The sequence below is a fragment of the Arachis hypogaea genome, chromosome 1, assembly GCF_003086295.3.
Source record: "Arachis hypogaea cultivar Tifrunner chromosome 1, arahy.Tifrunner.gnm2.J5K5, whole genome shotgun sequence".
In the NCBI taxonomy this organism is placed as follows: domain Eukaryota; kingdom Viridiplantae; phylum Streptophyta; class Magnoliopsida; order Fabales; family Fabaceae; genus Arachis; species Arachis hypogaea.
This window is the reverse complement of record NC_092036.1, coordinates 37,814,280-37,833,932: the sequence shown is the minus strand read 5'-3', so window position 1 is coordinate 37,833,932 and position 19,653 is coordinate 37,814,280. Positions and strand designations below refer to the sequence as shown.

Below are 19,653 nucleotides of genomic sequence, written 5' to 3'. Positions count from 1 at the left end.
TGCCTGAGATGGATTTGATTATTTCCATTAAAGGGGTCTTCACCTAATTACTTTTTCCAATATTGGCTCATCCTCATCAATCATGTGATATTTTTTTGTCAAAATAGTGTTTGTGAAATAAGGATTAGTATCGAAATAAAACTCAAGCTTGAATCATTTTGGGTTGTCTATCTGCTCTACTTGATATCTTTGAGAAACTTGAGAGCACCTTTATCATGCTCTGAAATCTATTTCACAAAGACTTAAAATTAGCTTGGTTGCAAGACATAAAATAAACATTTAAAAGAAAAAAGGAGTAACTATTGAATAGAACTAACTAACCTCTTAAGCTAACACTAAGACTTGGTTGCAAGACATAAAATAAACATTTAAAAAAAAGAAGTTACTATTGATAGCACTAACTAACCTCTTCAGCTAACACTTCATTGTTTTTCATTGCATTGAGCCAAAAAACAGGTACTCCTTTTTCTACAAAACCAAATCAAAATGTTATCAGTGAATGAATTGAAATGCTATTTAAGAAAAAGGTGTGATCTTGTAATTAATACCTTCGTCCTCTTCAGCACCTGCAGTTTTCTCCTCTGCTATTCCTTCAACTTCAGTGACACCATTAACTATCTCAAAGCACTGCATCCATTAAGAAATGGTTGAGGGATACAGATTCTTTTTCCTTTTTTTGGTAAAAAGATTACATAAAATAGAATGTAATCACATAAAACGGCTCCGCAAATCACAGTGTATTAAAACCCCCAGGTTCCTATCAAAATGTGAAACAAATGAACATTCTTGCTCTTGGTCCAATCATAAGACTGGCTGTATTTTCCTTTTGTCAGTTGGGGGTTTAGCTTGTTTGCTTTTATTTGATCCAAATACCCGAATGGGGTATATGTTCAGTTTACAGTTTTTTATTTTAATTCATTCAGGGGAAACAAGCTATCGGTTGAAGTATATCATGCAAAAACAAACTGAAATCATGAGGCAATGTACAATATGAAAACTGTAGAAATAAATATAATAGGGGGTTTTTGAGTAAGACAACAACAAATTGTAAGCCCGGTCATATGAAAATTGTAACATACACAAGTAGTGCATAGAAAACATAATAGGAGGTGTTTGAGCAAGCCAGCAACAAATTCAAGGTTCGATGATAATCAGTAACAACTTCAACTCTGATGATTTTTAGCAAAGACAAAAAAAATTAAACTCGGTGATTATTCAGCAAGACAGCAACAAATTCAAGATTCAATCGCTAACAAATTAATTGATTACCAATTCAACATCATCTCAAAATACAGGGAGAGGGGAGTCTGGAAAAGGGAGTATAGGGGAAGTGATGATGCATGGACTTACCAAGGGCGACTAGGTGACGAAGAAGACCCGACCCCAGAAGAGGACGAGCGACGAAGCAAGTGATGACCCTACGACGGTCCACGATCCACGAGTACTTGAAACCAGAAGACGACGAGTGACAACGATCCGACGAGTGCTTCTGTCGCCAGCAAGGAGGAGCCCAGGGAAGGCCGCGAGACGTTAAAATGCTGGTGACGATAGGAGATGAGCAACGAGACGCCGGTGAGTGTGACTGTGTGAACGAGTAGAGACTCTAGTGAGACCGAGAGAGACTCTAGTGGCAGTGAGAGAGGAGAGAGTTTGAGTCTCAGAATTGGGAATGAGAAAAAAGCTCGTTGAGAGTGTGCTGGTGAAAAATCCAGGAAGATGAAGACATAATCCACGTGGCTTGTTATTACTTGTCCATATTTTAAACGTATCGGTACGTATGAATTTATCATCGTACCGTAGCAATCACCCTATAATTAACACTAACTTCTAATTTAATTTGAATTTTGATAATCAATTAACCATAATAAAATTTTTCTTTGCAAATTAAAGAGTTATTAAAAAAATTATTTTATAATTTTTAGTTTTTAAAATCGTCCATTATTAATTAGTTTCAAAAAAACTAAAAAGAACAAATAAAACAAAAAAACCAAAAGACGATTCTTCCATTGAAGGAGTTAATTATTTTTTATATGATGAATGAAATGGTGTAATACAATAATATGAGTTAAAATAGGTGTATTTCACAAGTGTGATGCATAATACAAATTGTTATTTACGATTTGCATAACAAAAGAAATCATTAATAACGATTTCATAAATCACATTTTTTTAAATTAAAAAATTGAAATCGTGACTCACGATTTCTTATTTTTTTGTCTTACTTGAAATCGTAATTCACGATTTCTATTAACTTTTTTTAATTTTTTTGTCTTATTTGAAATTTCTTCTTATCCCATAATACTGTATTACACCAAAATATTATAATATTAATGAAAAACACCAATAACAACCCAATATAAAAAAAATTAGCCTCCATTGAAGCCATAGTTTTTTTTTTTTAATTGAAAAATTCTTGTCTTCATCTAATATTGTCATGTAGAACATCATGATCAGGACATACTAAAACAGTACTAACCTAGAAAAAGCTCTATTTTTGTGCCATCAAAATATCAAATGTTTCACCACTCAGTGTGTCACAATGTGCCTGCACTTTTTCTTTCCTTCTCAACACATATTCTGCACTCTCAACATTTGAAAAAACCAAGTAAATCCATGCTCAAATTTTCAAAAGGACCTATATTAAATTGGCTCGCATTCTATTTAATTAACTATGTTACTGTTCAATAAAAAATATAATATTTCTTCGATTAAGAAAAATTCTGTGGTTTGATTATGAAGAATTGTCTTTTGAATTTTTTATTTGTTGTTTTTAGGTTTTGAGTTTTTTTTTAGAACTAATTAATAAATAGACGGTTTAATTTGAAAAACACAAAAATCTATAGAAAGGGACTTCTCTAGTCAGTTTTGTTATTTGTAAAAAAAAAAAAAAAGTTTTATTATAATTAAGTAGTTAAGTTATCAAAATTCATGTATTAATAATAATAATAATACAACTTATTTCATCTAATAATTATTAAATATATAATAGAGGGTAACTAAATGTCTAAATCTTTATTTAGAAGAGGATTACCGTTATTGATTAGCATTATGAATCTTGTAATTAACCTATCTAAGAGGTGGCTATATTTTTTTTTGCCCTTTTTCCCTACTAAGACATGAACTCACCCCTACATTATATTGTTGTGTTCTTCTCGCTATCTGTGTTGGTTCAAATGGGTATGATCATCATCTTCACGGACATCCTTTAGATCCTGTGGCAGAGAGCGTTTTTATTGCAGCACCTTTGGCTTTTGCGTATGTACATGTTTTTCGATTGTCATTCGAACTCTCTTCATTACATCACCCCGATTTTGATCTATCACATCCTTTTGATGGCTTCAAGAATCAAGATGCATTTGGCACACTCTCCAGTCTTCACACCCGACCCAATATTTGCTCCGGTTCCTGTAGTTACCCTAATTGCTCAGCCAGCTCAGCTCTAGTCTCTAGAGCCTATATCTGCCTCGATACATGTTCTGATTCTAGAGATGAGGACCTTTCTTCTGACATCATTTATCATTCATCGAATTTTAACAAGGAGGACCCTAAGAAAGATATGGACACCCCTAGGCCCGATGCTAGAGGACCCGCACCCGACAGCAACAGTTAGGAGTGTCCTTGCCAGGTATTCCTTCGCAATGGTTGATCATGACACGATTATTGTTTAGGTGCTACTCTAATAAAGATTTAATAATTGTTATTATATAAAGATATATCATTTTAACTATTAAATAATAAATTGTAGAGTTTGATTTTTATTTAAAGTAAAAATATTATCTTTATTTAAAGTGTTATTAAACAAATAAATTATATTTTTTAAACAAGAATCATAAAAAAATATTTTTGGCATCTTCATATAAGTAATTGCTGTTTGTTTATTGGTGGCTTGATTAGAGAGAATATATAAGATATTTTTTATTGGATTGGGGCTAAAGCCCAAAGAAAAAAATTTTAATTACAAACTAAGCGAGGTAAAATAATCTCTTTTACCGTGTGATCTCTCTTGCCGATGGATTTTGTTTGCTACTTGATACTTGTATAAGTGACTTATGGATGCACGGATGGATGAACATGTAAATTTGTTATACCTACAAATTTACTGGAATTACATTTTAATATAGGTATTATTGCATAATTTTTGCACTAAATATGATTGTAGCATAGATGATTGTATAATCGTTTGTATTATTGTTTGTTTTGTTCTCATGATTATGCGTCGGTTAAAAGAATATTTTAACAAACTTTTAAATTAATCTAACCTCGTTAAATGGCATAAGTTTGGTTTTAAGTTATGGGATATCTCAATTAGTCTGAACTAATGATGTAGATGTAAACTCATATTAAAAATGGTAGTATAAACATCTCTTACATTTAAAGGTGGATAGAGTACATACGTGAGAAATAATGATGCAGTAATTAACAATTTGAACTCATAATGGTGGAGTTAATGTCTAAATAGCTACTTTTTTTCAAGTGTGCTAAATTAAATAACATTATTGTAAGATAAAAAAAGGTTGCCAAATATGCAAATGCCAAAATAGTTATATTTTTTGTACCGTTAAAGTTGAATTTTATTCTTGATATTTATGTCATTTTTAATTTTCTTTTTTTGTTCAGTTTAGGATTTTTAATTTTTTTAAATATTATTTGTTTATATCTTGACCTAAAACACAAAAGACAGGACTAAAAAGAATGAAAGGCCCACCTAAAAATGTGGTTTCTACCGCATATCCGACCTCTTTAAAGAGGTCGAACACGATAAAAAAGGGCAGCTTATGCTTATCTAAGTAAGTAACTGCCTTCTCGAATCTTTCCAACTATCTCTATCTTTCTTGAAAGATAGATCTTAACAAACTCTCAAGATAAAGGAAACGGTTATCCATCAATAAATATGAAACTACTCTAAATAAGGTTGTTATCTAATCAACTATAAATACACTGACACCCTTCAAGTATATTCACGTTATAATCTACTAAAAACCTATTTAAAATCCTTACTAACTTAAGCATCGGAGTCTCTTGCAGGTACCACTCCCACCTCCTCACGAGAAACTCGGATAGGCAGCACCTTGGCACTAAAGAGGTCACATGCTGTCATATTAAGGGATCTACACCTCACATTCAGGCCCAAATCAACGTTTCAGGTAATCGTCGAAACATTGGCGCTGTTGTCGGGGACTTGAACTTAACCCTTAATAATGGCGAATGATCAACAAAATGGTCAGACAACCACTCAACATGAATATGATGCAAGCATATTAAAAAGAAGTTGGAATACAATTTCTATGGATACTAGAAACTCCATAAAAACTTCTCCCAATGGGCAGAAGATATCAAATAGGGATGATGATTCTACTTCCACAGTAAAATTGGATTAAATATAAAAACGACAAAGACGAGGATAATGCACTCGTAGACACCAACCATGGTGGATTGGAAGTCGCAAATTCATCACCATCGTCAAAAAAAAAGAAAGAAAGGGAGAAAAGAAAACGTGACTGATCTCAATCTCCTCGTGAATAGGATGGATAACGACATATGTGCCTACTTACAACCTTGAAAAGAATCATTATACTCACTCATGATAATGGAGCAATTGCATGTTCTAAATACATAGGTTTTATGAAGAAAAATAAATAAATAAAATGTCCTATATTGGTCAGTAATTGAAGGAGGAATGAAAAACATTGTTGATAAAAATAATAAAACCTTTCTTTCTATCTTATGCCAGAAAATACAGTATCAGCCAATTTGAATGCTACCTAATCAGACAATGGATTGATGAATCTAGTTTTTTCTTCATTGGATTCACAAATCAATTACAACGTAGCAGTGAATAACACTGAAAATTCTCATGGCACATCTTTTATTGGTTGCTCACAAATTACATCACTGCCAATGAACTTGACGTTGTTTGCATACTAATAAAGATGGATGGCTTCTATGAAGAAAGCACATCACAGAGAAGAAAGTTATGATCCTCATAGAAGTAGCGGAAGAATCACTTAGGGTCATATTCTACAACGAAAGAGTTAATTTTCAGGCACAGAAAGAAGAACTCGATCTTCTTCCTAAAATTTGAGAAAGAGCTCGGATTAAGGAAGAAGCCCTAAAGCAAAGGATGACTCTAGGATACAACCAAAAGGTGATTAAGAGAAGCTTCACCACCAATGACCTCATCCTGATCCAAAATGACATCAGAGTACAGAAATCGGGAGAAAGAAAGATGGCTACTAATTGGAAAGGACCTTACAAAATAGTTGAGGTCCTAGACGAAGGTTACTACAAAGTGTCTGACTTCCAAGGGCGGAAACTCTCGAGGTTTTGGCATGCTTTGTAAGGTCCCACATCGGTTGGGGAGGGGAACAAAGCATGCCTTATAAGGATGTGGATACCTCTCCCTAGCATGACGCATTTTGACGAGTGAGTGTAGGGGACTTCTACTATCATCCCTATCGTCAAAGACAAAACCGTGAGGCCTTGTGTGCCAAAGCGGATAATATCCACTACAAAAAAATGGTTTAAAATGGCATTGATATTATGGCGATTTTTTAAAACCGCCATAATATCCGGGTATTATGGCATTTTTTGTTGTTGCCATAATTGGTTTTGTATTTGGTGGCGGTTCTGGTGATTAGGGCGGTTTTGAACAGCCGTTTATCACACATATAAAATGAAAATTTACAATAATCCTAGCTTATTGAAACAGATGACGGCTCGCTCTCCCTTCTATCTCTGATCTCCCTCTTCTCTGGTCTTTTTCGTCTCGTCCTCCGATCCTCTCTCTCCGTAGCTACCTCTTCCACCGTCGCTTCCTCTTCAATGGAATCGAAGGTAAGCTGCACTCATCTCAGATCTCAGATCTCGAAGGTAAGCTGCATTCATCTCAGATCTCAGATCTCGAAGGTAAACTGCTCTCACCTATAGTCTTCTTTCGGATCTCAGATCTGCCGTCAATTTCTTAGGTTAACAATATATTCTAATCCAAAATCAACAAGTTGTGATTAATTTAGCTTATCTGATTAATTTTTCCACATGATTCCTTCCCGTCTACATGCATCACTCTTCCTAATTTTTATATTTTTAACTAAAAAATATGGAGCTATGACCTATTACTTTCCTAAAAACTTCAATCACTCTTCCTAATCGTTTTGTGTCTTAGATTTTCTGTTCTGTGTAGCTGATAATGAACCTCATTTTAGTTATGGTTTCCCAATAGTTGGTACATGTCTTGAGATTGGTGCAGTACAGATATTGGTAGTGGTTGTTTTTCCTCTTGTAAGTTGTTAAGTTCATCTTGAATTTTTATATCATTATTTTATTATTGGTTCAGAATCCCTGTGTGTATGTTCATTGTATTGTTTGTGCATTTTGCTAACACATTGGGTCTCCAATCATGTTTCTTATTGGCACTTTAATATTGATTTTTGTGTTCAAAATTTCAGATGCTTTGTATTTAATTTAGCTATCAAATTTAATTTTGTTAAGAAAATTGCTTATCCTGTATCTGATTTCTGTTGCTGTTCTCATTCACTCAGAGAGGAAGAGGGTCTAGGACTGTGGAGTGTGTCACTGCTCATTCTGGCTCTCCTGAACGATGCAATACCTCCAAAATGCAGCACAATTTGAAGTCAATTTCAAGTTAATAGAGTCACCTTAACTTGAGGTTAGTAGGCATTCACCTCACTAGTTATATACAAAAATCCCTAGTATCTAATTCTTCTCATCAGAAATTCACAAAGAACATACTGGTTTTGGTGTCTGGTCCAATAATAAGGAAACAGATTTTTGAGCAATGTTGTCACTAGCACACCATATCAATCCTATTTTACTACTTCTTTTATTATAATTACATTTAATTACTAGTAAATGAATCGATTTGGAATGACCAAAATACTAAAGATTTGATTTCCTTTTTTTTGCATTAATTTTTTATAAGAAAAACAAAAAAGCGCATTTGCAAATTCTGTTGCTAATATGAACATTTATGTTGAATGCCTACCTCTCGGAGGGGAAAAAAGTGAAAAGTAGTTGAGACTGAAGCATAATGAACATTGATTAGGAAGTTGGTTGTGATTTTGGTTCTTTAAATGCACAAAGTTGCAGCCGTTGTACTAATAACAAAGATAGTGTTCAATTACTCAATTACTTTCCTCCAATCACCAATTTGGTTGACCTTTTCCTTCCACAGTGCTGAAACCATCCAGAACATATCGTGTTTGCTTTCATTGTTGTATTATCATATTTGGGTGTGTTAGTCTCTATTTTGATTTTTTTATTTAAACTGTTGTAGTTTTTGGATTTATAGTATTGTAAATACTGAGTGCTGACTTCATTTCTCTTTTAGAATTGAGAATTTTACAAACAATTAAAAAAAATCTTGGTGGTCAATGTACCAGAAAAGAATAAAGGGGAAATAATGTCCATAACCGCCTTACATTAGTTGTTGCATGATATTATCAAGTCAAAAGGATCCTTTTACGTCAAAGTAATGAAACAAAAATAATTTATTCTAAGCAATAATAAGAAAACAAGAAAATAAGAAATAAGAAAATATTGAATCTATCTAGGCGCAGTGGTGGACCTTTAATTAATCTAAACGTTTTTTCCTTTTATCATGTCCAACTTTGTTTGTCTCTGTGTGTTTCACTTGTTCCCAACTCCTAAATATGCCAAGGTCCAAGCCCACTCTTCACAAAAGTATGAACCACGACCCTCCAATTGCAATAAATGAACATATATAATACCAATTCTTGCTGTAATTTTGTATTCCTGAAATATCCAAATTTTGTCTTTCAAATTGCAATTTTGGGGAAACCATCAGAATGTTCATAGGGGAACCATCAATCAATCAATCAAGCAATAAATTTATTAGGCCATGCCTAGCTTCAATGCATATAGGGGATCAATGTACTATTTCTGAATTCACTTGTACTATAAGCTTGATAACTATATAAATTCAGTTTCTTTATTTAATGAAAACCTGAATGGCCTTCAATTGAGCCTGGCTATTTCTCAAATAAGGTAACTAAGTATGAATTACAGAGGCTTCTCTTCCATCTAAGCTATATTGGAATATCTTCTCTGCCAGCTAAGGTAACTGATAAGCTATTGATGAATTCTTTATGCCCTTGCTCCTCTCAAATTTGAGTGAATTACCATAGCATTGATTAGCTGCTGTATTCTTACTTCTGCCTTCTTTTTCTTAACAGGATCGAGATTCTATGCCATGATATTAATGTCCATATTCCGCACCACATATCCCCAAGAATACCAAGCTATAAATGGTTGCTTACAGACAACTTTGAATGCATGAGCAAATTTAAGAAAAGAAAAATTGAATAGATGATTAGTAGGCTTCTTGGGTCTCTACATTTTATACGAGGTGTTTGAACCTGTTATATCTCAACTTCTTAGTTTACTTGTTTAATAATATTTCCCATTTAGCCTTACTTTTCCATTACACCTCTTGATTTCCCTTCTTGAAATGAACTGTGATCAATTTATCACTTTTTCTTATTTGAAAGACCCTTGACTTTTATGGTACTTTTTGAAACTCACTTTGCAGACACAATTAATTAAAGCTAGGGAGCAACAGCAGCAGCAACAGCAGCCGCAGGGTGATTTTCTTAAACCCTTGAAAATTAACACACACACACACACACATTCTGTTGGCATTTAATTATGTTTTCTATAGTGTGTCATGGTATTCTCTATAGCAGTTGATGTTGACTTTGTTTGCATTGAAATTTTTTGAATTTAGGCAAGTTTTGCATGGTGTTGTTGGTGCGATATCTCCACAAGTTCCAAGGTCGTAGTCAGCAATTACCAGGGTCTACTCCGGTATGCTATTGTTATTAGAGTGTTCTCTGGTTACTTCTTACATTGGTTGATAGTTGCTTTCCTCTAACTTGTCATCTGGAAACAGGACATTAAGAGTGAGATTAATCCTGTTTTAAATCCCAGAGCTGCGGGGCCTAAAGGATCACTAATAGGAATGCCTGGTATTACTGATCATGTTCTTTTTCTAATGTAACTAGTTTCTATTATTCCATTGAACTGGTATTTGGTACCTATCTTGTATGTTCTTTACAGTTTATTATTATTAACCCTGTCTATTGAGAATATTTTGGTATTTAATGATGAAAGTTTTATGATGTTTTGCACAATTCTCGTGCACAGATTTAGTTAACGGGAGTTTTTCTTCTGTCAGGATCAAATCAAGGCAGCAACAATTTGACTTTGAAGGGGTGGCCACTCACAGTGAGTAATTGTTTATAGTTTAACTTAGTCTTCATTTAATTGCATGTAATTGTTTGTACATAAAATCATGTTTTTACAAGGCTACACTTGAATTTGAAAGTCTTGAAGAGGGGTAATTTTCTTATCCTTCTTTTCATATTTCCCTTATGAGTTATGGATGACTTGTACTAATGCTTAAATTAGAGTTTGTTATCATCTCAAAAATCAATGTGTGTTCCGTTTCTTTTGGGGGCACTAGTAACAAATTAGAAGCATTATTGGCAACTGAGCTTTTACCCTAGAGCTTAGATCATGAGACATGCAAATTTGTATACATAGAAAACTTGGCAGTAATTGTATGATGCCCGCAGATTTCTTGCTAAGATATTGGTACCTGATGGTTCAAAGGATGTGCCAGTTGGACAACCAATTGCAATAACAGTGAGTAATCTTTTAAGTTCCAATCATTGCAAATTATACATCTCTAAAGTGAATTCATTATGTATTCTGAGAAAGGTTAATTTTAATTGTTTCGTTCATACCTTTTTGTCCGAATAAAAAATTCCTTTTATGTTTCATTTTGAATGATGATAATATAAGAACTTTTGAAGTTACTATTTGCCTCACATGATCTGAACCATGATTTTCTTGTATTTGAATTCCAATTTACTCCATCATTACACACACCATTAGATATCTTAAATAGCACCTTTTTTTTCTTTCTTTTTTCCCCTGAAGTAAGCTTGCAAATTGGGCTTGGGCATAGGTGTATTCTCTTTCTATACAACTATACTCACTTGCCATGAAGTTGCTTATTTTAGTATAAGTCCAAAGGTTATGAATGCTCGGTAATATTCATATATTCTTTTGTCTGCTGTGCATTTACATATAATTCATCTAACAGATTGAAGTGGGTGACATATTATGTGAGATAGAGACAGACAAAGCTACCCTTGAAGTTGAAAGTATGGAGGAAGGGTAATAAATATTCTTTTACGGACATGCTGGTACTAATTAGTTTTCATCAATCAGTAAGATACAGTTCCATAAAAGTGAGTCCTGGGAATTGTCTCTAGTCTCGTTCATTTATGCAATTTGTGGTAGATTACATTACAATCCCTTCCATATGTATATCTTTTTATTTTTATTTTTATTTATTATTATTATTATTATCTGTTTTCTGTTTACAGACCAAACTTTTAGCACAAATTTTACAAACATTTATTTATTTATTTATTTATTCTGATCTATCAAACATGCTTTATTTTTACTCATGCCTATCAGCTGGGTTCTAGATACTTGGCTAAGATACTTGCACTAGAAGGTTCAAAAGAAGTGGCAGTTGGACAACCTATTGCAATAACAGTAAGTCTGGAAATTCTTTTTTGTAACTTAAATTCAACATAAAGTATATTTATGTAAGAGTAGGATCTTAACATTTTGTTCTTGTTCCCATGAAAGGGAGCTTCTAACAATATTTTATCTACGTGTTGGTTCGTTTGTCCTTTTTCTTTCTTCATGACATGCACTGGATTATAAAAATACTTAATGGTACTTGGTGTAATGCAAGGTTAAAGATGCAGGTGATATTGAAGTTGTAAAGAATTCTAGTGGTAGCAGATCTGCAAGCAAAAATGAGCAGATCACCAAACATGATACTAAAACTGAGGTGAAACCACAGAAAACTAGTTCAAAAAGAATTAGCCCATCTGCAAAGTTGCTAATTTCGGAATATGGATTGGATGCATCGACAATAAATGCCTCTGGTCCACATGGCACTTTACTGAAAGGGAATGTTCTGTCTGCAATTAAATCCGGAAAATTGACTCCAAAATCTTATTCAGCTAAAGAGAAGGCATCACCATCTCAAAGTCATCAACAATCTGCAGCATCACCAGAGTCAAAGTCTGCTTCTGCCTCAAAGCAGTCAGATGCATATGAAGATCTTCCCAATAGTCAAATTCGCAAGGTTGGTCTGATGAATTTTCTGTTAAACAAGAGAAAGGCTCCTCAAATCTTTTTAGAGGCATGTTGTATTTTAGTGAGAAGTATCCTTACTAGGTTATTTGTATAGGAGTTATTACTTTTGATTTTCAATACTAAAATATTATATATTATGTTTAATATTTTATGAGTTACATAATATTTTATTTATGGATTATGATTTTTTATTATTGGAACATTTTAAACAAAATATTGTTTGTTTAACATAGTAAAAAGATGGTTGAAACTGCATTTTTAAACGATAAAAAAATGTCATTGTTAGAGTTAAAATGGCAGTTCAAAAATGCCATTTTAATCGATTGAAACGCCACTATTAGGGTAAAAACGGCGGTTCAAAAATGCCATTTTATCCGATCAAAATGCCACTCTGTGAGGAAAATAATGGCGGTTTAAACCGCCATTTTAACCGAATAAAATGTCACTCTGTGAGGGTAATAACGGCGGTTTAAACTGCCATTTTAATCCACCTTTAAATCGCCGTTTTAACCTGGAAATAACGGCGGTTTGAACCGCCGTTTTAACCCAGCAGAAAACCGCCATTTTAACCACAGGAAATTGTGGCGGTTTTCAAAAAATCGCCGTAATAACCAAAATGGCACTCTGAATTATGGCGTTTTTTGAAACCGCCGTACATGGTAATAATGGCGGTTCAAACCGCCGTAATTACCCAAAAAAACCGCCGTTTTTACCAGATTTTTTTGTAGTGATCGTGCTAGCGGGTGGTTTGGACTGTTACAGATGGTATCAGAGCCAGGCCTAGATCGATGTGCCAGCGAGGGCGCTGGATTCCCTTAGGGAGGTGGATTGTAAGGTCCCACATCGGTTGGAGAGGGGAACGAAGCATGCCTTATAAAGGTGTTGATACCTCTCCCTAGCATGATGTGTTTTGACGAGTGAGTGTAGGGGGCTTCCGCTATCATCCCTATCGTCAAAGGCAAAACCTTGAGGCCTTGTGTGCCAAAGCGGACAATATCGTGCTAGCGGGTGGTTTGGGCTGTTACACGCTTGTAACGTAAAGAAGTACTACAGCTAAGTAGCAAATCTCGCGTATTGGTGTACTCTTTTCTCCGACTATAAGGGTTTTTTAACGAGGCACTAGCACGAGGGTTAGGGGTACCCAATCCCCTAGTAGACAGATTTTTATAAAGAAATTTTTTAATAAAAAATTTCTATTTCTTTTTTCAAAAGTTTCCTATTTAGAACACATTAATTTAAGCTCGACAAATCGCAAAAATCATTGCCTGACCTCGAATGGTCGGCAAGATGAAGCAACAAGGCACAAATTAATGTAAGAAGTTGTATAAACAACTTGTACAAAGAGACCACAATGAGATCGGATAAAAAACGAACTGTAAAAGTAACTTAATAAAGACCGACTACTCGAAGTCGGAACTAGGAAAGGAAACTAATAACCTAACAAAGTTGCTAAGACTCAAAGTCAAGCAAACTATGGCCAAGCAGAAGTCACAAAATGCTCGACCCCGACCTATGAAAAGCTCAGGATTCAAGCAGGGGCACTGTTCATACCCTGACCCAAAACACAAAAGCTAGACCCAATAAGGATGAAAGGCCCACTTAAGAGGGTGGTCTCTACTGCATACCCGACCTCTTTAAAGAGGTTGGACACAATAAAAAGTGACAGCTTATGCTTATCTAAGTAAGTAACTACCTCCTTGAATCTCTCCAACTATCTCTATCTTTTCTGAAAGATAGATCCTAACAAACTCCCAAGATAAAGAAAACGGTTATCCATCAATATAGATGGAACTACTCCAATAAAGGTAGTTATCTACTCTACTATAAATACACTGATACCCCTCAGGTATATTCACGTTTTAATCTACTAAAAACCTGCTTAAATCCCTTTCTAATTTAAGCATCAAAGTCTCTTGCAGGTATCACCCCCACCTCCTCATGAGAAACTCGGACAGACGGCACCTCGACACCAAAAAAATTGGACACTGCTATATTAAGAGATTTAGACCTCACGTTTAGGTCTAAATCAACGTTTCAGTTAACTCTCGAAACACTATTATATTCCGGTTAATATTTAAGAAGTTAAAAGACTATTTTTAATTAAAATTTAATTTTAATGCACCGATAATATATAAAATTTTACACACGATTATTTTATCAGATTCATATGTTTAAATATTTTTTAAGTTATGAGTTTAAAAATTAATTACTTTTATTTAGATAACAATACTCAAATAGTTATTTTTGTATACTTCTTTTATATTAATAATGTATAAAAGTTAAATTATTATTATTATTATCATTATTATTAGGTGAAAAAGAAACATCCTATATTTATATCAATTTATTTCAGCAATTAATACTTGAAACAGAAATGTACGTAGATATGATGAAGCCAGATGGTGGTGAAGTACTAATAGAAGAAGTTACCCATTTCACAAGAAAGCATATATATTCCTTATGTGTGCATTATTAAAGTATTAGCAAAGTTATTTATATCAGTGGCGTCTTTATTCGGGTCAGAAGGAAAAAGATATTCTCCTCTATATATCTCATGCTGCTTCATGTGGAACATCTCAGCTTTGGTCTATAAATATGAATAATAAATTATTACACGCGGCCAAAAAGATTCAAATGAGTAATTAATGGCAATATTATTATGCGTTATATAATAATGTTGTAATCTTGTTAGGTAATCACTTAGGAATGTAGCTAATTGTAGTTAATTAGTAAAACTTTTTTAATTTTTGTGGAGGAAACATAAATTTAAATTATTATAAAAAATATCAAAACTTAATAAAAAAATTCTAAAATTTAAAAAAAATTAACACCAAACAATAACAAACATTTAAATTTATCGTAAAATTTATTTAAAAATTTCAAAATTATTTTAAAAATTTCTAAATAAAAAAACATTTGAAACTTATATAAAAAAACATTCAAAATCTAAAAAAATGACATATTCAAAATCTTTTTAAAATTTCGAAAACTAACAAAAAGACATCCAACAAATTATTGGAAAAACAACATCCGAAAATTATAAAAAGAAACATCTAAAATTTTAAAAAAATCATCCAAAACATAAGAAAAAAAATATCCAAAACTTAACAAAAAAGAAATTAAACCTCCAAAACTAGTAAAAAGAATTATCCGAAACCAAAAAGAAGAAGACGACAAAGAAGAAAAGCGAGTCGCGGAGAAGGCATGATCCGCAGTCTTCTTCTTCGTTGAAACGCGAGCGCAAGTGCGATTTTGCAAAAGAAGTGTTGCGGCAATTGATGGCGGAGGAAGGAGGGACGTCGTTGGTCGGTGCCACGAGCAGTGACGATTTCACACGCCGTCAAGGTTGCGAAAACCGGACCAGTCAATAAATCGATAAGACGATTGGTTTACTGATTCAATGGTTCAACCGAAATTCAACCAAAATTCAACTGATTTAATTAAATATTAAATAAAATTATTAAAAATTTAATAAAATTATTAAAAATTTAATCTATAATTTTAAATATTTAAATTCAATAATTTCTAAGTAAAAAAATTTAATATAAAACTAATTTTAGAGTTATACCTCGACATGAGACTAAAAGGTGCTACACCTCAAGATTAGATATTAGTAGTTTTCTTAAAAATTTATTAATAAGGTTTGGTCAACTAATGTACACTAGTTAAAGACGGGTAAAATTACGACTGCACAATTATAAGAACTCAAAACACTAAATTAAAAGTTAGAGAGATAAGTACAGTGGATACAATTTTTTCTTAATGCATAATATAATTCTCTTCTACAATGAAACCAGAAGCATTAACACTAGATACATTTAGATGCTCAAAAAAAGTACTAATAGTAATAACACATTCATAGTAATTAACACAAGGTTCTTCCATTATTTAGATATAAATGGTACCAATAAAAAAAAACTCTCTAAACTACATTCTCAACAATGACCTAATTCTAAAAATTTTCACCATATACCAAGAGTGACTTTATGCTGCCAGAAAGAACACAACATATAGGGAGATTAACAAAAGGAAGAATATGCAGATCAATGCAAGAACATGTTCGCGGATGTCATGATTGATTGAATCGAGTAAGGAATTTGCCATGGATTCAGAAGCGGATTTGAATCCAAAATCTAGAAATTCAAATTACAAATTACATACAACAAAATCCAAAATTCAGAATAATTAATTCATATAATTCAGAATCCAAAATCCACAATACAGAATAATCAATTCATATAATTAACAAAAAATTAATTGAAATAAAAAAAACTACGGCAGAGAATAAAGGAGGCCTAAAGTCCACGGCGACAGAACAAAAGCTCGCAGGACAAAGGTGGCCAACGACAGAAGTTTCGAACTGACTAGACGATGACGGTGACAGAATCTTCAGATCTTGCTTCTGACAACCAGACGACACCGACGACAGAGGCTGCTGAGTTCAGACGACGATGCTGCCGATAGAAGCTTCGACCCATGACGGTGGCAACCATTAGTGGTCACTACCGGCATCGCTTGTGGTAACGATGGTAGAGTGCCTTCTCTCATTGGTTAGAAGAAGAGGAAATTAGGGTTGAGAGAAAGAGGCGTGGTGTGTGTCTTTGCTAGAGGAGGGGAACATCACATTAGGTTAGATTTTTTTTTTAGCATCAAGACGATGCCGTTTTAAGGAAAATAAAAAATTGGAGCCTTTAAAAACTTGTTCGGTTTGCGTGGTTTGTCGGTTAATTATTGGTTCAGCCACTTTTTTCACCAATTTTTGCAAAATAGTTCTGGGAGTCAAACCGGACCAGTCAGATGACTGGTTTCAATAATCCGGTCGAACTGGTTGGTTCGATCTGATTTTTAGAACAATGCACGCTGTCCTGTGCATATCGCAGAGGAAGCGTGATTTGTGACCTTCTTCATTGAAACGTGTTAGGCTTTGCAAAAGAGACGTTGCGGCGGAAGGAGGATGGCGTTGTTAGTCAGCGGCACAGGTGGAACGAGACTCAGCGGCTGGACAGCGCAGCGTGCGACTATAAAGAGAGATAAGAGTTTATGTGGTTGTTTTTTTCAACTGGGAATGAGAGTGAAAGACAAATTACGATTAGAATGACTTTTTGAGTACTATTTTAATTTAGGTGAATGATATGATGCTTAATGTTTGCCTAACTTATTTTTTATGGCAACTTTTGAATATTTAATAATTATTTATTTTTATATTTTATAAATTAAATATTAATTTTTAACTTTTTTTTATAAATTAGACAAACACTTTTAGACACCGTAGTAATCACCTTTAATTTATTACAATTAGCTCTACCACTAATTGGCCTCTTGTACTTTTTCATAATGATATATCATCACCTTATGATATGCCTCTCCTTTCAGCTTTAAGTCAAAGATAAAAGCATAAAGCTGGTATATTTAATTAAAAAATAGTGCTATAATAATTTTATAACGACAAACATTAGTATTAGAACTTTAAAGAATTCTCACAACAAAACGTGGTCATCAACACTTTATTATTCTAAATAAGCCAGGAGAAACAACAACTGGGAATCCGTAAAAGGAAATACCCATTTGAGAATCTTATTCCACAAACTAACCTCATACATAATTAAATGGAATTCTGACCAATAATGTTTAAAATAAATAAAAAAAAACACTTGTTTTTCAGTAATTTTGATATAATTTAAGACATGAGAATCTGGAGATTAAGAGATCCAAATGTAAAAGACGATGATGGACAACTCGATTACCGTATCAAACACAATTGATGAGTGCAATATTTTTATTAGGACTAATATTTACAAAATCCTTGCATGAAAACCCCACTATACGTTGTGGAATTAAGGAAACAGCCAAGTGAAGAGGCACATCAATCAATCTATAGTAACAAATTTTGACCATTTTGTGGGTGGAAATAAACTTTGCAATTGGCAATTGGCAATTGGCCGATGACGCATGACATGCCATGGACCAAATTAAAGTAGATGCTATAGCTAGGGGCTTCAAGGTTCTAGGTAGTGGATAGAGTACCACCAAAAAAGTGAAAGGAACGAAAGGAAAAGAGGAAAAAGAAGCAGCACAATCAACAAAATGTAAAGGGAAACATAGGTTGTCCATACTAAGTAACTTAATAAGGCTACCATAAGAACGGTTCTTCAAGCCGGAAATCTGAGTCTAGATGTTCGGCTTCGGCTCCAGCTATGACCCAAGCCGAGAGGTAATGAAACTCATCAGAACTATGATTCAAGTCTGATGATAGATCAGGGAGATTCATGAACATGTCATCCTCACCCTTCGATAATGATGAAGTAGAACTTGATGATATTTGAGTTTGACTTGAAGAAGACTCGACTTGGCTTAGTTCGGACTCGGCTTCTAATTCTATGTCATGGCTTTCATGGTGATAATTCATGACGGCCGCTTTGGCTGCGGCTGCTTGAATGTCTTTAGGGCAATTGCTAGCCGGACGAGGCAATTCGGCTATTAGCTCAGGAAAATTGAGGTAAGTTGAGCTGCCCTTGATTGTTAGAGCCGCCACATCATGAGCTCGAGCCGCCATCTCGGCCGTGGGAAAAGTTCCAAGCCAAATCCTAGATTTCTTCCTAGGCTCCCGAATTTCGGATACCCACTTTCCCCATTGGCGCATTCGTACTCCTCTATAAGTTGGGTGCCTCCCATCATTGCTCCTCTTCAAAACTACCTTCTTCTTCTTCTTGGAGGAGGAGGAAGAGGAGGACGTGGAGGGTATAATGGGGAAAGAGAAGGACGTAGTTGGTTGTGTTTCGCTCTCTAAAGGGACAGTTTCTTCCATGTCCATTGGAGGAAATAATGGAAAGTGAGAAGAGAGATTGTTGTGTGTGTATGTGTGTGATGGAATGAGTGAAGGGGAAATATATGTGGTGAGTAAGCGAGAGCTTTGAATTAAGTTGAGGTGGGTGGAGCTGTGAACTATACTTATAATTCTTTCACATATTAATTAAAGAAATGGGCCCGGCTGAAAAGAAACAAACAAATGCTTCTGTGTGCACTTTGCATTGTATTCCTTTTATCTCACTTTCTTTCTGCCGTCACGGTTTGGACATTTATAAACCAGATTAATCTTATGGATAATTTTAACGTGGTAATTTAGTAGCACAAATACTTCTTAAATTGTGTCATTTGAAACCAATGAGAAAAAATTGTGGTTGAAGTTGTATAAAAAACCAAACAAGTAGTTGTTCTAAAAATGTATAAATATTTTATGACCAATTAAATTACACATCTAAAATATATTACATAAAATATTGATACTATTTTTTTCACTATCATTCTCTCTTATAAATATTTTGTCCAATACACACTAATGACTAATCTATACACAACTTACACTAAACTGAGTCATCATCTGTTTTCCTCCTTGTGAGGCAAGAATCCGACTCTTTTAAAGTTTTATTATTC

At 34.0% G+C, this 19,653-nt stretch overlaps 2 protein-coding genes and 1 pseudogene across 25 annotated transcripts; 1 reads left to right on the top strand and 2 right to left on the bottom strand.

Moving 5' to 3' along the window:
• Window positions 1–700: 700 nt before the first annotated feature.
• LOC112714788 (small nucleolar RNA snoR2/U65) lies at window positions 701–811 on the bottom strand (annotated as a pseudogene).
• A 5,729-nt stretch (window positions 812–6,540) lies between these two features.
• Window positions 6,541–12,416, top strand: LOC112802447 (dihydrolipoyllysine-residue acetyltransferase component 1 of pyruvate dehydrogenase complex, mitochondrial). Of its 24 annotated transcripts, none has more exons than XM_072197704.1 (12): window positions 6,541–6,906; window positions 7,539–7,666; window positions 9,046–9,096; window positions 9,213–9,385; window positions 9,569–9,620; window positions 9,764–9,843; window positions 9,929–10,004; window positions 10,214–10,263; window positions 10,614–10,683; window positions 11,147–11,294; window positions 11,527–11,607; window positions 11,813–12,416. In XM_072197704.1, the coding sequence occupies exons 10-12, from the start codon at window positions 11,244–11,246 to the stop codon at window positions 12,314–12,316; spliced, it is 636 nt and encodes a 211-aa protein (XP_072053805.1). In that variant the 5' UTR covers window positions 6,541–6,906; window positions 7,539–7,666; window positions 9,046–9,096; window positions 9,213–9,385; window positions 9,569–9,620; window positions 9,764–9,843; window positions 9,929–10,004; window positions 10,214–10,263; window positions 10,614–10,683; window positions 11,147–11,243; the 3' UTR covers window positions 12,317–12,416. The 24 variants fall into 24 exon arrangements, with proteins under 24 accessions (XP_072053805.1, XP_072053820.1, XP_072053750.1 ...); XM_072197694.1 differs by having other exon boundaries at window positions 6,696–7,278; XM_072197689.1 differs by having other exon boundaries at window positions 6,698–7,278; window positions 9,025–9,096.
• Window positions 12,417–17,958: 5,542 nt separating this feature from the next.
• Window positions 17,959–19,138, bottom strand: LOC112802441 (ethylene-responsive transcription factor ERF034). Its single transcript, XM_025845667.3, has one exon. It carries the CDS (start codon window positions 19,031–19,033, stop codon window positions 18,353–18,355), a length of 681 nt encoding a protein of 226 aa, XP_025701452.1. The 5' UTR covers window positions 19,034–19,138; the 3' UTR covers window positions 17,959–18,352.
• Between the last annotated feature and the right edge of the window lie 515 nt (window positions 19,139–19,653).

Bases quoted from the DNA above. Each gene is read 5' to 3' on its own strand.
- LOC112802447 (XM_072197704.1), top strand. From the start codon at position 11,244: ATGCTGGTACTAATTAGTTTTCATCAATCAGTAAGATACAGTTCCATA. The intron at 11,295-11,526 runs GTGAGTCCTGGG...CATGCCTATCAG, and splicing joins TAAGATACAGTTCCATAAAA to CTGGGTTCTAGATACTTGGC. The intron at 11,608-11,812 runs GTAAGTCTGGAA...GTGTAATGCAAG, and splicing joins GACAACCTATTGCAATAACA to GTTAAAGATGCAGGTGATAT.
- LOC112802441 (XM_025845667.3), bottom strand. From the start codon at position 19,033: ATGGACATGGAAGAAACTGTCCCTTTAGAGAGCGAAACACAACCAACT.